The 19,306-nt window shown below is 34.7% G+C and overlaps 2 protein-coding genes across 4 annotated transcripts; one reads left to right on the forward strand and one right to left on the reverse strand.

Annotated features, from left to right (window-relative positions):
• Positions 1-1,017: 1,017 nt before the first annotated feature.
• LOC138316077 (uncharacterized) lies at positions 1,018-6,831 on the reverse strand. Of its 3 annotated transcripts, none has more exons than XM_069257566.1 (6): positions 6,704-6,831; positions 4,898-5,071; positions 4,333-4,530; positions 3,909-4,007; positions 3,272-3,456; positions 1,018-1,214 (listed from the first exon to the last, which is right to left on the reverse strand). In XM_069257566.1, exons 2-6 carry the CDS (start codon positions 5,045-5,047, stop codon positions 1,211-1,213), a joined length of 636 nt encoding a protein of 211 aa, XP_069113667.1. In that variant the 5' UTR covers positions 5,048-5,071; positions 6,704-6,831; the 3' UTR covers positions 1,018-1,210. The 3 variants fall into 3 exon arrangements, with proteins under 3 accessions (XP_069113667.1, XP_069113664.1, XP_069113666.1); XM_069257563.1 differs by having other exon boundaries at positions 3,236-3,456; XM_069257565.1 differs by lacking the exon at positions 6,704-6,831 and adding an exon at positions 6,303-6,381 and having other exon boundaries at positions 3,236-3,456.
• Positions 6,832-10,268: 3,437 nt separating this feature from the next.
• Positions 10,269-18,916, forward strand: LOC138316078 (uncharacterized). The gene is made up of 4 exons (XM_069257567.1): positions 10,269-10,527; positions 15,039-15,345; positions 15,995-16,196; positions 16,378-18,916. Exons 1-4 carry the CDS (start codon positions 10,453-10,455, stop codon positions 18,575-18,577), a joined length of 2,784 nt encoding a protein of 927 aa, XP_069113668.1. The 5' UTR covers positions 10,269-10,452; the 3' UTR covers positions 18,578-18,916.
• The last annotated feature ends 390 nt before the right edge of the window (positions 18,917-19,306 follow it).

The raw sequence follows: 19,306 nt of genomic DNA on the forward strand, positions 1-19,306 counted from the left end.
ATGGAGGCGTTTAATATGGCATGTTTTTCCAGGGGAAAATATTTGGAAGACCACTCTCTGTTCATGAATCTAGTTTTAATGGTTACAGTGGTGTTAAATAAGATGTTGTTTCACATCGGCGCGCAATGTTTTGACTTTGAAATGTGAATTAACCCATATAGTTCTCTGCAGTAGTGTAAAGGGTAACATTTATTTATCGAATTTGAAGGTTGACAGTCCTTTGTGTCAAAACTTTGAAAATTATTCGTTGTTGATATTCGAAAGCGGTCAAAGAACATACAGCACGTGTGCAGTCTCTTACCAAAGAACATTGGGAATGAGATGGTACTGCCACATAAACGTTAGACTGACGCTGAGATCATCAAAGAAGGTCCAATTTACAAGGTGATGCGGAAGGAAGCAATTTTTCTAACAAGATCGTCGAAATCATCTGGACAAATTCATTGAGAGCATCATTACTGAGTGTCTTTCCAGTATATGCCTCTATTGACTTGTTCTGAATAGATACAGGGTAATTTATGGTGTCTTTCAGTGGTTTATCCAAAAGGGGTTTAGGGCTTCATGGCAACCTCAACCCCTCAATCGGAGAATTGTATTAAAAAAACCAGGCTCAGTTGTTCAAAGCACGATAAGCTTAATTACATGATTAGTGAAATTACTACAAAACTTGTGGTTATATCTTCACTTAATAAGATTCTTATAAAGTTTTGTAAAATTCGTATTGCCAGAAATTATTTTATCTTTATTTGAAAATTGTTGAATAGTTATTAGCCTAATCACCTCTTGAATAACTGGGCCCAGGTATTTCACCGTTTATACTATATTTTGAAACTCATAAAACGAACCTGGATCTGCCATTGCCACCACCAGTACACATGCTGTAAAGAAAATGTGATGTGTCGTATCCCCGATTATGACCCTATCCAAAGAAGTACAATCGTGAGGTCCTGATTAGTATCCGTTCAAAAAGACATTAAAAATTGAGTTTGATTTTAATAAACAAATAAACACCGAGTAGACAAAGGTATTGTTATTTATTGTTACAAACAAAATGTATGTATGTACATCAGCGGATTACTGTTTAATTACTTATAAACACTTGCATCAGAGACAATGCACTGACTCCCAGTAAAATCCAGTGTAGTTGGACAGATACTCTTAGACATAGAAAGTTAGGTCATTTCTTGTGTTTATTTCGATGTACCTGCCATCATCTGTTGAATTATAAAATGCAATTTCAGCAATAACAGTTCTACATTATCATTTGTAAATTATTTTAAATGAATGACAAAGACAAATTTTTACGTGAAAAAGGTAGTTTCAAATACAAGTACTACAAAGACTTGTAAATGGTGATGTGCTGCCAAGGACGAGGCATGGAAAATTGTGGTGTATATATATATACATATTTGATATTTTGAAAACGGAGAAGTTTCAGTTATAGCAGTGACAACGTAGTAACTTAGTGTATTTACATTTAGTACATTAACAATGGTGACTATCAATGGTCTTTATTTAAGTACTTTGTCAGTTAGATACAGTACTTTTATATATCTATGTTTTCATTTGCTCGGGACCTCAGTACGAATTTTATTTATGATGGAGACTCAGTACTTTGGTGGATCTATATTGATAATGAAGACTCAGTACTTTGGTGGATCTATATTTATGATGGAGACTCAGTACTTTGGTGGATCTATATTTATGATGGAGACTCAGTACTTTGGTGGATCTATATTTATGATGAAGACTCAGTACTTTGGTGGATCTATATTTATGATGAAGACTCAGTACTTTGGTGGATCTATATTTATGATGAAGACTCAGTACTTTGGTGGATCTATATTTATGATGAAGACTCAGAACTTTGGTGGATCTATATTTATGATGGAGACTCAGTACTTTGGTGGATCTTATTTATGATGAGACTCATACTTTGGTGGATCTATATTTATGATGGAGACTCAGTACTTTTTTTGTGAATCTATATTTATGATGAAGACTCAGTACTTTGGTGGATCTATATTTATGATGAAGACTCAGTACTTTTTTGTGAATCTAAATTTATGATGAAGATCAGTATTTGGTGGATTATATAACTCAGTACTTTGATCTAATTTATGATGAGACTCAGTACTTGGTGGATCTATATTATGATGAGACTCAACTTTGGTGGATCTATATTTATGATGGAGACTCAGTACTTTGGTGGATCTATATTTATGATGGAGACTCAGTACTTTGGTGGATCTATATTTATGATGGAGACTCAGTACTTTGGTGGATCTATATTTATGATGGAGACTCAGTACTTTGGTGGATCTATATTTATGATGGAGACTCAGTACTTAAGTGGATCTATATTTATGATGGAGACTCAGTACTTTGGTGGATCTATATTAATGATGAAGACTCAGTACTTTGATGGATCTATATTTATGATGGAGGCTCAGTACTTTTTTGTGAATCTATATTTATGATGAAGACTCAGTACTTTGGTGGATCTATATTTATGATGAAGACTCAGAACTTTGGTGGATCTATATTTATGATGAAGACTCAGTACTTTGGTGGACCTATATTTATGATGAAGACTCAGTACTTTGGTGGATCTATATTTATGATGAAGACTCATTACTTTGGTGGATCTATATTTTTGATGGAGACTCAGTGCTTTGGTGGATCTATATTTATGATGAAGACTCAGTACTTTGGTGGATCTATATTTATGATGAAGACTCAGTACTTTGGTGGATCTATATTTATGATGGAGACTCAGTACATTAGTGGATCTATATTTATGATGAAGACTCAGTACTTTGGCGGATCTATATTTATGATGAAGACTCAGTACTTTGGTGGATCTATGTTGATGATGGAGACTCAGTACTTTGGTGGATTTATATTTATGATGGAGACTCAGTATTTGGTGGATCTATATTTTTGATGAACATGTGACTTATGATGGAGACTCAGTACTTTTGTGAATCTATATTTTTGATGAAGACTCAGTACTTTGGTGAATCTATATTTATGATGAAGACTCAGTACGTTTTTGTGAATCTATATTTATGATGAAGACTCAGTGCTTTGGTGGATCTATATTTATGATGAAGACTCAGTACTTTGGTGGATCTATATTTATGATGAAGACTCAGTACGTTTTTGTGAATCTATATTTATGATGAAGACTCAGTGCTTTGGTGGATCTATATTTATGATGAAGACTCAGTACTTTGGTGGATCTATATTTATGATGGAGACTCAGTACTTTGGTGGATCAGTGGTCATATTGCTGTCCGGGTCATAAGGCGGAGGAGCATTCTGTTGTGACTGTGATTGAACTCCCATGAAGATGAGAACTCGGTTCTGAGTTGGTTCATGTTCCTTTCTCAGTTTAAATAATAGCAGGATAATCTCGGCGACACAGGTACCCGTTGTGAAAAATCCGAATGCCTGTATGAAAAAAACAAGTTCAGTACTAGTAGTATATACAACATGCTTACCAAGAAAACGAAATTCGAAACTGCTAAAGCTATATTTATAACTAATTTCTTATTCTAGAAGAGGATGTATTCAACTCCATACTTTAATGGAATTTAATTGAATTTATCATATTGTTCCAGACATTTATTAGATTCCATATGAATAATTCGATAATCTTTTGATATTGTTACTCTCTCGTATATGGAGCAGAAAGCGCTTACTCTGATAATCTGACATTCCTATTGTACTTCTCCATACGTTTGTATTTACATTTGCTCTTATTATATAGGTTAAGTAATTTCTAAGTTTTTGAATTTTTTTTGGCGAAAAAATGTTAAGATTGTTTTATCATTTTTTTGAGCTTTTCTTGATTTCTGTACCTCTTAGAAAAAGAGATATTTTGGCAAAATAAATTATCATACCGCTGTAGCTTTATATCCACCCCTCCAACATGCGTTGGCAGCCATTGCGATAGATCCAAAAAAGAAAAATATTATGTACACCGCAGTGTTTGCCATCATCTGAAATAATAAATAGAATATTATACATATATATATTGGACCGGTTAACCTTATCTTCTTTATACCGTTTGTCTTATTGCGATACTGAATGTGGACGATTGCTTTGTGTCCAAAATTTATCGTGAAATAGGATGCATCCCTCAGTCAATAACACAAAAAGTAGATTATAGAAAGGTCTGGTGTCTCCTAACGTTCTTCGAACTGACAATCAAGATTAATTAGCTTGGCAAGATCCGCTTTTCTATTATACATTAATTTATTATAATAATACATGATTGGTCTTTCAATACTCGCCTAGATATGAACGTTTGGAAATTACACATACCAGCAAGGTCCATGGAACGAACGACCCACACAGAATTCCCTTTTTGTTTGTGAGGAGGAATATGATGTAGCGAAAGACGGAGAGTATAAACCAAGATGTAGAAACAAACTCAAAGAAGTCGTATGTGGTTCCGTAGCCGGCATAGCAGTTGATGTTATAACTAGCGGAGACCAGAATGGTGCCCAACAGAGCTAAGAGCTGTGGGAATGATTAATTGTAATGCTTAGAATGGGTGTCAACAGAAGACATTCACACTTCATTAAACTCATATACACAAAATTAGAAGATATCTGTATATCAAACCTTTTAATCAGCAAAATATTTTATAAAAAAAAATTGTAGCAATTGCATTAGATGTTCTAATGAACCACATAAAAAACTGAATTTGTTCAAATACTAACCAGAAGTTAACCATCATATGACAGTGAATACAGAACTTCAGAAACAGACTAAAAGCATTACCACATTATTGGTGAGACATATGAAAACATTAAAATAATGACATCTGTACCTATCATTGCCTGATTTTTAAACGTTAACAAGATAGTGTTGATAAACTACGTACGCCTGATACTGCCGTTACGATTCCCAGAGGACTTTTCACATAGCCTAAATTGAGTGGTATGGTGATACCGGCTACCTGGACCCTTTTGATGTCTGCATCCTCGGACTCAGTGGTGGTCTGTTGGGTCTGGGGAGGGTTTTCTTCATCCATTATCAATGCTTACTTAAATGAAATCTAGAACAAACAAAATGTGCGGAATGCTTTGGAGAAAACCTTTTGTATATTATTTGTCAAAGCATGTGAAACAACAATACGCATGTCGTTATGACACGTGTATTAAATGAAACATGAAAAGAAACATTATATTTGTTCGGTGTCTTCAACGGCAAGCATTAGTGTGAAATAGCACTAATAAAAGAACATTTACATCCGGAATGGGCAGAAATAAGGTATATAATATAACTCCAGTTAAAGTGAATAGTCGGGCAAAGAAAACCAGTCTAAATGCGTTCATTGGCCTTCCAAAAGTTCTCACATATTAATACGACGGTCAAGTTTTGCTTAGTTTCCCAGTTCTGACCATTAAAGTAAAGAAAAGTTGAAAGCATTGAAAGCGAGGCTGCGTGGAAATGTAACCACGGACATAGTGAGCCAGGAGGACGTTTGAGAATTTCCACACTTTGAATTAATTTCTTCGTACGCAGACAGATTTTGACGAGAGATTTTATTTTTCCATTTCATAAGAAATTATACTGAATACATTAACACCATTTTACCGACTTTAGCCATCCTTGCCCGACTGTTCACTTTAAGATTCAGATGTGCCGGCATAGTGAATTGCTTCGACTCCAGCCACACAATGTTAGAATAACGTTGTGTTATGTAAAATCACCAAAGAGGATAGCGTGGAAACAAAAGACTTACTATGTAAGGGCAAATTGAAAGCAATGAAGAATCAGAGTATTCTCTAAGGCCATGGTGTTAACCCTCCAAGCTTTATAATGATGATTACAAATGTAGATTTATATGTGATGTAAGTATAGTATTAAGAAAATAAAGATTAATTTTCAAAATATTAATTTTCAGAATCCATTAACTCCTGGAGTACCACACTAGAATTATGACAGGACATGGTTGTACTTATAATTATGGTAAAAAGACAGAAGGTCTCGGTTGAACAACGATTTAAATTCAGATTGGCGCTAGAAATAGTATACATAGCCTTTATCGTATGCTATGGTAGATGCAAGTGGCAGGAAATTGAAGCTTGATATTTCATATTTATGTGTAAAGTATTAATCAAGACAGAAAACAAATCATGAGTATAGAAAGAATATAAAATACGTTTGTGGACAAGTACTGTTTCCAATAATTACATTCTGTACGGTTCCTTATTTCGACATGTACGCCAATCAATGAAAATCACTAATCTAGTAATCGCTTTGCTTACATATACCTTACTTACATGTGCCTTGCCAAACCATTTAGACAAAACAATCAAAGCTTGCATGCATCCCATATATATCAAGAAAGATAACTCTTATGCATCACATGGATATACCCGCCCCCATCCATGTGGATTACTAATTACCTCATGACTGGTGTTATATTATTACATATTGACTCATCTTGTCACCGGAATTGATACATGTCATCTATACGATAACTTTACATATTATACTGTGTTGTGTTATTTCGCGATTTCTTCCTAATAAGCTCCAGCACACCTGCTCTCAGCTTTTATATTATAGAAAATTGCAATCTGTTTTCTTATCCTGAATAATTCAAAAAATCTTTGTTTATATTGAAATTAGGGAAATGTATCACAAATAATCATATTAGTTAATTTATCGTAATATGACTTACCATTCAGACGATCATCATAGCCTCCCCTGATTTATGTCGTTGTAAAGTAACACGTATGAATCTGTCGATAACACGAAAGATAACATTCCCCAGTCAGATAAACGGCAGCCAGTAGTGGGTACCGTATCCGGACATGTCTGGTGTACCAATCATAAACAATATAAACGTTACTGTCAAGCAGTAACAAACAATAGATGGAATCTTTTATTTTAAAAATCACCCCTTTCACCGTTTCCAAGTAAAAACCTTAGTATAAAACGTCACTAGATGGATCAACATGGGAAGAAATAACTCTTACGTTCAACAACTATTCTTACTAAAGTGTGTGATGGATTTTAGTGGGCGAGCGGAAAGATCAATAGAAAAAAGTAGTGGTTCTAATAATAGTATCTTACAACTTTATCTCGAGGACGCGACCAGAGGATGAACGTTGGTGCTAAAATACCTCAACCAGTTGACCACCATATAGTATCTTAGGTATCTGTAATTCTTAGTCAATCTGTATCACAAGAGGATATGGTTAATCGAAACAACGAGTAAGATATGATATGTACCCCATAAAATGTTGTCATTTTTGCAAAATGGGAAAAGAAAAATAACATCCATCACGAATCTGCATCAGTATCAGAACAAAATAGATATGTGAATTTGTAATTGGTAATGTAAAACTTTATTTAGAATTGAAATGTTTTGGCGTTTTATTTGGTCACATTCTACCATCAATACAGCTGGGCTTTATAACCTTATATAGGGCGATTTAAAGAGAGACATAATATCTGTATAGCATGCTAAAACCAGGGAAGGCCTACATTTGGCAATTACCAATTGTCAGAAAAATAGACACATTACACGCTGACCATATCACAAAGCAAATTCCAGAAAACCCAACATCATTTAAAACTATTTAATGAGTATTTCCTCACACAGACATATTTGTTTTAACAAGAGCATTTTATCTGCTAACTAGACTTCCTTTGAAGCATTGTCTATAAATGTTAAGTGTATGCATTAGACGTATTACTTTCGATAGTTACTGACACGGGAATGTGTTTAGTGTTCTTGGCTGGTTATTAAATATACCAGTGCTATCTACGACAGTCTAGTTTCTAAAGTGTCATTAATTATATCCATTTGTTTTTGATTTCTATAGTGCTTCTTTTCTCTGTGTTAATGGATTTCTGAATAGTATAACACTATTAACCGTGTGTACAGTGGAACAATGTATATCAGAATGCTATGGAATGATATCATATACAATTATATGCATTTATGTGCCTGGTGGTGGGGTGATATGATGGTGTATTATCTATTCGAAAGTGTGACATGCTTTATAAAATGATAATGATGATGTGCATGTTAAATAGCGCCGAGAAAAATCATTGTTCGTTAAATGTATTCGTTATTCGTTGTTTGTTTTGTTTTGTTACTTCACTTCAAAATAAAACATGTTAAACAGTTATAATGGCATTAATGAAGCATCTTTGAAAGTAATGACCCACTGACCAGCTTTATATTGTTAGTTTTGTATCTTATCGGGATGTCAGACATACAGGTCAATGTCAATTCACTGTATGAAAGGAAATAAGTGATATTTATGTACGATGTTACATTCCTCTTTGTAGTTATACTCTGCACCCTACAGAATATCAAATTATCCGTCAAGTCTTCCAAATAAGTCATTTACCTTTTACATAACACGTCATAAGGCTTCATTGTCATTACCTATAAAAGCTAAAAATAGATATGTGATATTAAATTAAAGTGATCGTAATAATATCAAATTTAAAATTGTCACGTTCATCCAATCATTTCAGATTTCACATCAGCAGACACATTACTATGAATATCTCAATAGTTACACAAGTATTCCATGGAAGCATTTGGAATGCCAGAAAGTAAAAAAGATTTCTATTTAATCAATTGCTGACAACTGAAGTATTGCTCCAAAGGAACTATAATGCTGTAAAAAAATCAGTAAAAATTGCTTTTAAGGTAACATAATGATTTAAAACGAAATATGATAACTGAATTTCTAAAAAGTGAATATCCTATAGATGCAGTCCTTTCAATCGTTATTTTTGTCACAACATTTTTAAATTGATTTATCAATTTTGTACATTTCTGTAGAATACAGTCACTTCTTGTATGTCTTGGTTATTTCGGACATAGATAATACCTACTTTTTTTCTCTACTATTTTTTAGATTCTTAGTTACAAGGTGCAAACCATTCCATTACTTACACATGAGAGCTTTTATTGTATTCATCGGCGGTATTTCGGTATACAGTATCTATTCTAATGGTGCTATGAATGGTAATATTCATCTAGTAAAACAGGACAAATTACATATGTAGTATATTTAGTCAGTAATTAAAGTTACTTTCTTTACACTATTACCATCACTGACAAAGTTTTACTTCAGAAAGTATTTACATCCCGTATTTGCATTTGCGTTTCTTTTATTTACATTACAACCTGTATTTCTATTTAGGCATTGGACGAGTTTCCATGAAAATGTTAACAAATCGTGATCATGATGACTTTGTTCTGAGCTGTCCACTGTCCTGACGTTGGGCAGACTGCAAACTTTCCTCGATCCAGGTACAGTAAGCTTTATATTGAATGTCATCCAGTCAAAAACCTAAACAAACGTCTATAGCTACATGAATGAATGAAAAAAACACTAGAATATCTTTATGTACCAATGGAGACCAAATTACCATTTCTACAAAAATAATTCAATATTTCCTTTAATTTGTTTTGATTTGTAGTTAATGCTTGCTGAGCAATATTGTAGTCAGACCATTCCTATAATAATTCGTGATATAGTATTTCTTGTAATACGAGTACAGATATCGCAGATTGTAAATGACGTAACGACCGCACTATGTTTGATAGACGACAAAATAATCATTTGTTTTATACGACAATATATATATATTATATTTTATGATTCTGAACAAATTGTAGATTAGTGAGGTTAGACGTTTTAGCATTAAGAAAGTGAAACACTGGGTTGTTGGTAAAGAAATATTTTTTTCATGTAAATCAAATGTGTCTCGTCTTATTCAGGAAGAGGTGAAAAACAAACTAACAAACACCGACAAACAACAAGGAAAAATGTAGTTTTAATGACAAACGCTTTTTATTATTATGCAAGGAATAGTTTGGGTATTTTGAAATAATGTAACTATGGAAATTAAGCACATGTACTAACAAATAGCAAACAAAATAAATCTACCAAGCTGTTATTGACAAAGATCAGGTGTAAATAAAATCGTGTTCAAAGTAATTCCTTAGGACAATAATGTAGAAAATTTAAAGTATCCACAAATGTTTATAATAATTGAATTGTATACATATTTCAGTAGATAAATTTTCTTAGTAAACATTTAATGGAGCGAGCGCTCCTTCCTTGATAACAACAACCTTACACTATACATTGTACATACAATTATGCATCTGTACCTACCCCGTATAATGGGTCACCTATATAGTGACACTTTGAGCCCGTTCTTGTCCGCGCTATCGCCGGTTATCACAGGCGCTGTACTAGTGCCTAACACCGGGCAGATTTTGACCGTGCGATGATATAGCTGGACGGCAACAAGCGCCTCATCTATTGTAACACTGGCCAAGGAGACATGAACATCGCTATTATATAACCATTTTCAGCGGAGACCATTTTTAGAATATTGGAACCACTATTACATGATAAAGAATAACAAAGTTAAAACGATTCGGTGTGTATGATGTCCGGACTTCAGAAGTCGGGCTATCTACAAGTGAAGCAACCGTCAAGCATTAAAGGACGAAAGCTAAAGGTAAGCACACTATTCTATATCAATCACGTATTTTGGTGTCAAAGAACAATATTATTTTTCTGTTTCGCATTTTATTTCTAGAAAAGTTTTCATAATGTTATTACAAGTACAGTATAACCAGTCCTTGTCAATGATCCTTGTTAATGCCGATGTACATTGCATGCCATTTTACTTCTTAATGTATGATACAGTAATTAAACATGTAAACCTGTATAATCCAGAAACTTGGCTATACCGGCTGAATATGCTGTAATCAAACATGTAAACATGTATCAATTAGAAACTTGGCTATACCAGCTGAATATGCTGTAATTAAACATGTAAACCTGTATAATCCAGAAACTTGACTATACCGGCTGAATATGCTGTAATTAAACATGTAAACATGTATAATCCAGAAACTTGGCTATACCGACTGAACATGCTGTAATTAAACACGTAAACCTGTATAATCCAGAAACTTGGCTATACCGACTGAACATGCTGTAATTTACATGTAAACCTGTATAATCCAGAAACTTGGCTATACCAGCTGAATATGCGGTAATCAAACATGTAAACCTGTATAATCCAGAAACTTGGCTATACCGGCTGAACATGCTGTAATTAAACACGTAAACCTGTATAATCCAGAAACTTGGCTATACCGGCTGAACATGCTGTAATTAAACATGTAAACATGTATCAATTAGAAACTTGACTATACCGGCTGAACATGCTGTAATTCAACATGTAAACATGTATAATTTAGAAACTTGGCTATACCGGCTGAACATGCTGTAATCAAACATGTAAACCTGTATAATTTAGAAACTTGGCTATACCGGCTGAACATGCTGTAATTAAACATGTAAACATGTATTAATTAGAAACTTGGCTATACCGGCTGAACATGTTGTAATTAAACATGTAAACATGTATCAATTAGAAACTTGGCTTTACCGGCTGAACATGCTGTAATTAAACATGTAAACATGTATAATCCAGAAACTTGGCTATACTGGCTGAACATGCTGTAATTAAACATGTAAACATATGTAATTTAGAAACTAGGCTATACCGGCTGAATATGATGTAATTAAACATGTAAACCTGTATAATCCAGAAACTTGGCTATACCGGCTGAACATGCTGGTCTCGGCGGCATCTGGTTTAGACAAGTTACACTATAAATAACGAACGGATCATGTTTCGTATTTAGAGGGGTATTTTTTTGGTCTAAAATGTTGGGTTTTTTTCACAAAATTATTTCAAATATGTGTACTACCATTTATATTTCAACGATATTCTTTTGATATGAATTATTTTTCATTATTTTGTTCTTTTTGCTTAGATATTGCTACAATATTTATATAAACCTTATTAATAAAAGTTTTTGTATCACGAATACTTTCAGAGCTTAAATATCATCTTTCAATGCATCATTTGTAATAAAGTGATACATGTGTACTTTGATTGTTAAATATCGCATATGACTCTGGATTACATGAAAATGAAAAACACAGAAAGTTACGTATCGTAACTGATTTTTCAATTCTATTTGTGTGCTAATGTACATAATTGTATTGCTTAAGAGTCAAACTTAACAAACATCAATTTACAATAAGAGATGGAATCAACTGCATCAGTAACTCTCCTAAATAAAACAAGTTTTGTTTTCAATATATTTTATATCAGATGCAACATTCATCATCATTAAGAACATAATATGTAAATATGACAAGTAATGGTGTAGCTGTATAGGCACTATTACAAAAACAAAACCGTAACAGTGGACAATATGTCACCGTCAAGACGTCATAATTAATGCTAATGTTATCATGACGTCAAACTAGCAGATTCCATGCAATGTAGTTTGAGTTATAGTCTAAAACACAACACATACGATTATTCGTTTAGAACTTCTGTCGTCTTTATCGGACGGATATATTTTAAAATGAAAGTATATTAGGAGGTGAAATTATCACCTCGAGCAGCATACTGGTTATAAAATAGCTCTCTCCCTCTCACTCCCCCATCTCTCTCTTTCTCTTTCTTCCCTAACTCTCTCCCTCTCACTCCCCCATCTCTCTTTCTTCCCTGACTCTCTCCCTCTCACTCCCCCATCTCTCTCTTTCTTCCCTAACTCTCTCCCTCTCACTCCCCCATCTCTCTCTTTCTCTTTCTTCCCTAACTCTCTCCCTCTCACTCCCCCATCTCTCTCTTTCTTCTCTAACTCTCTCCCTCTCACTCCCCCATCTCTCTCTTTCTTCCTTAACTCTCTCCCTCTCACTCCCCCATCTCTCTCTTTCTTCCCTAACTCTCTCTCTCTCTCTCTCTCTCTCTCTCTCTCTCTCTCTCTCTCTCTCTCTCTCTCTCTCTCTCTCTCTCTCTCTCTCCTAACTCTCTCCCTCTCTCTGTATCTCAAATACAACTTTATATATTATGTATATTTTATATTGTAAATGCCATCTTGTCTATATATTTTTGAATGTTTTAATTTTTGGGGGAACGGAAGTTGTACAACTTGTGCCCAATCCCATTGCACGTTTGGCAATAAAATATGTTTAAACCAATAACATACGATTATTAAAGTACATTGACATTTTACGTAATGATAAAAACATTGAATTAATGAACGTACTCAAAATCTGTATAAGCACTTCGTAAACAATGCCTTATATGAAGATAAACGTATCTGCTCCAAAGTTTAAAGTAGTACTTGAGTTTCAAGGTTTTTGCTATCCAAATACATGCATATGTATAAAGAAGATAGTATCGTTGATGACATAGCTAGATGTCCACACAGCCGACCGGGGGTATATACTCAGCAGATAAGTACGGTCATTGACTATAAATCGGGTCTATGTTTGTCAATAGACAAATATAATCAATGGTGCAAATATTCATATGAACATGACTCATTGTTACAACAGGTCAATTTCTTACCTCTTCATGTGGTAAGATTTTGCAGAAAAAGCTGTAAATAAAACGTACAATTCTTGTCGAGCACCTCCTGAATAGTTAACAGAAAAACTTTAATAAGATAAAATAATGATAATAATATAAAAAAAAAATGTATAAAGCCTAAAAATCACAAAAACCCCAACAAAACACGAAAATGTAAATATAACTCTATAGATGTTAACAAAACATGATAAGATCAGTGACAAATGGTCTGGTTCTATTTAATATGCACATAATTCAGTTGGTTATCATTTATGTTAATCTTAATACATGCTCTAAAAGGGCACCATATCGGTGATATAATTGTGTCAATGACGTCACAGTATATCACAGCTCAAAATATATAGTTGATATAATATGTTAATATAAAGAGCACGTGTTATTAATTACGCCCATCTGATACACTAATTTGTAAGCATGCGTTGCTATTTGGTACTGATAACAAATACATGTCCGTGTAACAGGATATGTAAGACATGGATAAGGTCAAGGCTATTTGACCTTCTACCCAGGCCATATCTTAATTCGATATATCGTCTAAACAACAAGACTTGTAATTAATTGTCTGGTTACCCAAACGGTCACGTACTAATATGTCACCGAATTTTGAGTTCCAAATATCAAATCTGATGTTTTGTGAGACGATGGTTTTTATGGAAACTTTTTGCGTTATACAATACATTAACCTTCATAACATGATGTGTTGTCTTAATTCTTTTTCTCTTTTCTACCCTTCTACCTCGTGCTGCAGGGTACCTTATATCTCATTAAAAACAATTCAATGTACGTTTTGACTAAGGAATATTTTACCATGATTAAATCACGCAACATGCATGATATAGGTCAAAAGTACACAGATAGCGCGATATTGTACAGTATCAATGGATACCTGATAAAGGCGATGATACATAAACAATAATAAAGGTAGATTAAAGCAGGGATAACACAATTGAGTTTATAACTAAATTGATGTTGTTAGTTAAACATTATTGACATCAGATAAATATTCTAAATAAGTCACCTGTTGCATGCACAAGTTCCAATTATGACAAAATAATTAATTTTTATTTGTTTTCATACTAAATCCGACTTTCTGATTGGCAGATACTTTTTCTTCATACTACTATGATGAAAAAATCCGAGAATGGTGCGAAAACTCGAAGTTATCATAACGTCACAATAGCGACGTCGACGTTGCGTATTGATTCAGAAAAAATAATCCATTGGAAAATCAATGGAATAGTACGCTTAATCTTATGTTATCAAGAAGTCTGAAAAATTAATTATAAGCATTGATGCAACTACTTTTTAACTTCATCGGGTTATGAAATAAATTGTGTTTGCAAACTTTTATGAGAATCCGCTACGCAAAATGCAAAGATGATATTATGAACCTAAACAAGCCAATGTAGACAGAAATACAATTACATGCATACAGTAATACATACCAACACAAGAATCCTTAAGTTTCTAAATTTTCATTTGAAGAAGCATTGACTTCAAGTGAGTTTATTCCATGATTAAAAAGGGAAATAAATTAAGTTTGACATTATTGAATGTTTCAGTCATGGAAAACAAAATGGGCGATTTTACACAAAATGAGCAACATATCTGAAGGGACATTTGCTGCCAAATTAGACTTGTATCCTGATGAGATGTCCGCGAACAGATCATCTCCAGACAAACTCACCTATATATTTGAGAATGTGTCCTGTATCCAATCAGCGAATTCCAAGACCCACAAATGTGCATTTGAGATTGTAGAGAAATACCCCGTGATATGTCTAGCATCGCTCATTGACGAGGATACAGTGGAATGGGCTAAGGCTTTCCAGTATATATTCTGGCCTCCGCCTGGTCCAGATGGAAAAGGTAACACTGTCTAGGTCTTAGAATTTCATATCTTGAAATATCTTGAAAAAAGATTTTTTCGAATATTTTAAGCTTTGGTTGAAAGTTTAGCTCAAAGATGGATTTTGATATCTATATACCGTAAACCAATTTTCTTGCGCGGCTTCCGTGATCTCCATTTCAAGAACAAGTTCGTGATGATTAAAGATCGTTGATTTAAAAGTTGAATTTCAATATAAATGATGATGTTAAAATGATGCGAAAGTAAATCCAACACGAAAGAAAGTTGATTTACATTAAACTAGTTTTGAGTTTTATCGGATAATTTTGGAATTAAACATGATAAAATTTTGTTTTGAGATTTTCATGGTCGGAATTTAAAAGCCACCTGGATACGTGTTTGTTTAATTAAAACAACTATAAGTTGTCATTATGATCACGTTAATGACGAAACAATTAGCGCTAATAATACGTGTATATGTTTCCAACTCTAACTACGTTATATTTCGTTATGTAGAATGACGATCTATATTAGGGCTAATTGCTTATTTATTAATTCTATTCAGTAATCATCAATGTTCTTTTGTGCATTCGTTACTTTAAACATCACGAACTATACTGATGTTGATTTATATTTAGGAGTGACTCTCTCAACTAATTTTTATTTTAGATTTGTTCCAAGTTATCGTTGAAGAGAACGAGGACTCTAGGAAGTACTCACTAAGCGGAGAGTATTGGATGATCCTGTCACCACAAGAACTAAAAATCAAGGCAATGTCAAAGGCCCAAATGTTGTCATGGAAACTATGTAATCTTAAAAGGTTCAACCTAGATCAAAGGGACTCCAAAGTACTGGTGATCGAATCTGGAGCGTAAGTATGGCGCATTGAAACAAACAATTGTTCTTGTCTATGCATTAATAAAATAAACCCAACATTTTAAGTAATTTATTTATGTAGCACGAGTGAAAAACAGGAATGAAAGTTAAATAAAAAAGTTGTACTTTAAACATCAATACAACTGAAAAGTAACGCCAAATTTTACTATTTGCAGGAAATCAGACTTCGGCGAGGCCAAATTTATGTTTCGGTCGAGCAATGTCCTTGAGATATTCCAATGCATCAGAAAGAACATAGCACGTGCTGTGGAAGAACGACATAGGAAGCTATCCACGGGGTCGTTTGAAGGGCGTGGAAGGACTGCATCGGCTTCTAACAGTGAGAAAGGATATAGAATGTTGTTAGAAAGAAGCAGAGAGGAACTGAATGTATCCAGTGATTCTATCGATAGCTTCAGTGGGACATCAGATAGTACAAGGTTGAGGACTAAAAGTCAAGATAGTCTTCAAGACATGTCCTCGCGTGAAATATCCCCTCCACCTAAACCTCCACGCTTGCCACAGAAGTCAGAACAAAGTGATAACGATTCTATGTCGAATTGTTATGACGAACTCTCACTTCCTTCTGTTACTAAAGTTGACGATGACAAAGAATCGCACCAGATCGTCTCAACAGAGGTTATTCACGATAAGGAAAATCAGCGGTTTGTGGAAGTGACCCATGACAGTCATGGTTACAGTCACGTTCAGTGCCAGGTCTCGCCAGATTTTAGGGCTAATATCGTGCGTTCAGTGTCAGGGTATGATGATGTTGATTTAAGTCCAACTTCTGAGAAAAACAGGATTATTACGAATCTTTTAGATCATCATTCCGATCTAAGATCTGGTTCTGTGAAATCCAATGACTCCGGTTTTGTGGCATCGTTGAATGCTGATACATCAGACTCTGTGATCCGACCGGCTGTAAGTGGCCTGAAAGCCGGTCATAGGAATAACAGTTCCTTCGATAGTGCTATATCGACGTCATCTTGCGTGGAGTCGATCAGTGCCGCAGTCAACGACGTCCTCATCGTCACTGAGTTATCAACGGGCAACAAGACGTACGACAACATTGACTCAAACGTCTCTCTTGACCATGGTGATATTTATAGTGATATAAATTCTCATGCCAGCCATGAAAGTCACGAGGAAACCGAGACACAGTACGAGGATCTTGAAAAGTACAGAAAAGATCTGAATAAATATCTAGGTATGGACCCGCGAGTTAACCCTAAAGATGTGCCGCCTTCTTTACCTGACAGACCTACATCGTTACCCATTCGACGGAAAGAGTTCAAGAAAAAGAAGAAAAAGCCGAAATCTGGCAGCAGAAAAGTAACATTTTCTAGATTTTTAAAGGAAAGGAACTCTGCACATAGCAGAACTGCTTCTGTAACATCAACGTCGTCATCGTCGTCAGTGTCTGATGGCGAAGAGGAGTCGTCCATCCCAAAGATTCCGACATTCCAAATGTTAAAGAACATGCAGAAGAACACTCTGTATGAACAAACTAGCGTTAATAACGAACAGGTGAATAAGTTCACCGATTCTGCTTCAGACAGTCAGGACAAAACCTACCGCAGACATTCATCAGATTCTGTACTTCTTGGATCATCAAGACGTGGGACGGCTTTGTCACGTAATTCAGATTACGCCGAAGTGAAAAGTGAGCCTAAGAAGACAGTGTCATTTGACTTACTAACGGGAGAACTGCTGGATGATTCTGTAGTTACTACCAGTGGTCACAATGATACCGACATACTGTCTCCTTACACTTCAGAAACACCCAGTTTTCCTCCAGCTGTTGAAATGTTAGTAGCGGTTGACCTGCCAGAAAACAAATCCAATGAAATCATAATTGACAGTGCGAAAGGAACACAAGATCCGCTGGTGTTTCGTGCAAAACCTGACGGTAATTTCGTTTGGGATCCTTTTCCAAACATGACAAAACACGATCGTCCGTTGATAGAGTTCGATAGTAATCAAGACTTAACTCAGACTACGGACGTTAAATCCCATTTGTCACCAGTAACACTAGACACGACATGTTATGAAATTATGATGTCTCCTACTGAAGGTTCTCACACTATCAATTCATTGGACTTATCAAATATCAAATCGGTTAACAGTCCGATCACTACATCAACGCCAAACTCAAAGTTCGTTGACAACATGGACCCATTCAGCATTTTTACTCAGGATAATTCGGCGACGAATTCGGTGCACATCAGGTCACAGTCGTTCGACGCTGTGGTGAGTGATATTACAGGTGTTACATGTCTGTCGAATGACAACGTTGAAGATCAAACATACATGGACATGTCTAGGGCAAAGCCCCCGGTTGAGGACGAGTATGTCGCACCCTCTATGGTTTGACCTATCAGACTGACGTTAACCATATTATTGCATTCGACAACTGATGTTTATTCTTCTTAGTTATGTAAACATACTTTCCATATTGGAAACGGCAATCTGTTGGGACGCTTCTGCCGAAAATATGTGGTGCCCACATTTGAACTAAATACAAAGAAACGTAAGAACGTTTTCAATGTAAATTATATGTATCTCAAATGTTATACTGTTGCTATGTTACAATATAGAATACATTGTCGTCCATTGAAAGTATCATTTTAGAACATCCCATGTTGATAACGTAATGATTTACCTTTAAAATTATATAAAAAAAGATAAAACAGCTGATTTGTCGATTCGTTATGTAATTGTACTGGTCATTCTATAGTAACCCTTATTTGTATCAGCCACACTTCCATATTAAACTAAACTTTTGTTTTGGTAAACAAAATAATAACGGTCCTATATTTCGTCACGGATTTTAAGTTTAATTCGAATTCACCTTGCATAAATCACCATTCATAAAGCATAAGAAATTGTTGTTAAAAACACGAGATGCCATCGCCACAATCATATAGTGATAACTCCAAATTTCTGGTCCGTTACAAAATAAATGATATTGCTTCTAATGGCATGTTCCCAATATTTTAATATCACTTGGAAATAATAAGCCTTACTACTTTCTCCTTCTAAAACGATACTAAAAAAATCTTTGTGTTTATCGCTAAGAATATCAGCCTGGCAAACCATCAC

The sequence above is a fragment of the Argopecten irradians genome, chromosome 2, assembly GCF_041381155.1.
Source record: "Argopecten irradians isolate NY chromosome 2, Ai_NY, whole genome shotgun sequence".
Taxonomy (NCBI): Eukaryota; Metazoa; Mollusca; class Bivalvia; order Pectinida; family Pectinidae; genus Argopecten; species Argopecten irradians.

Coding starts and splice junctions, on each gene's coding strand:
- LOC138316077 (XM_069257563.1), bottom strand. CDS start 5,047: ATGGATGAAGAAAACCCTCCCCAGACCCAACAGACCACCACTGAGTCC. Junction 4,531..4,897: donor TCGTAACGGCAGTATCAGGC/GTACGTAGTTTA, acceptor TCATTCCCACAG/CTCTTAGCTCTGTTGGGCAC. Junction 3,457..3,908: donor GTGGATATAAAGCTACAGCG/GTATGATAATTT, acceptor TTTTTCATACAG/GCATTCGGATTTTTCACAAC.
- LOC138316078 (XM_069257567.1), top strand. CDS start 10,453: ATGATGTCCGGACTTCAGAAGTCGGGCTATCTACAAGTGAAGCAACCG. Junction 15,346..15,994: donor GCCTGGTCCAGATGGAAAAG/GTAACACTGTCT, acceptor TTTTTATTTTAG/ATTTGTTCCAAGTTATCGTT. Junction 16,197..16,377: donor CTGGTGATCGAATCTGGAGC/GTAAGTATGGCG, acceptor TACTATTTGCAG/GAAATCAGACTTCGGCGAGG.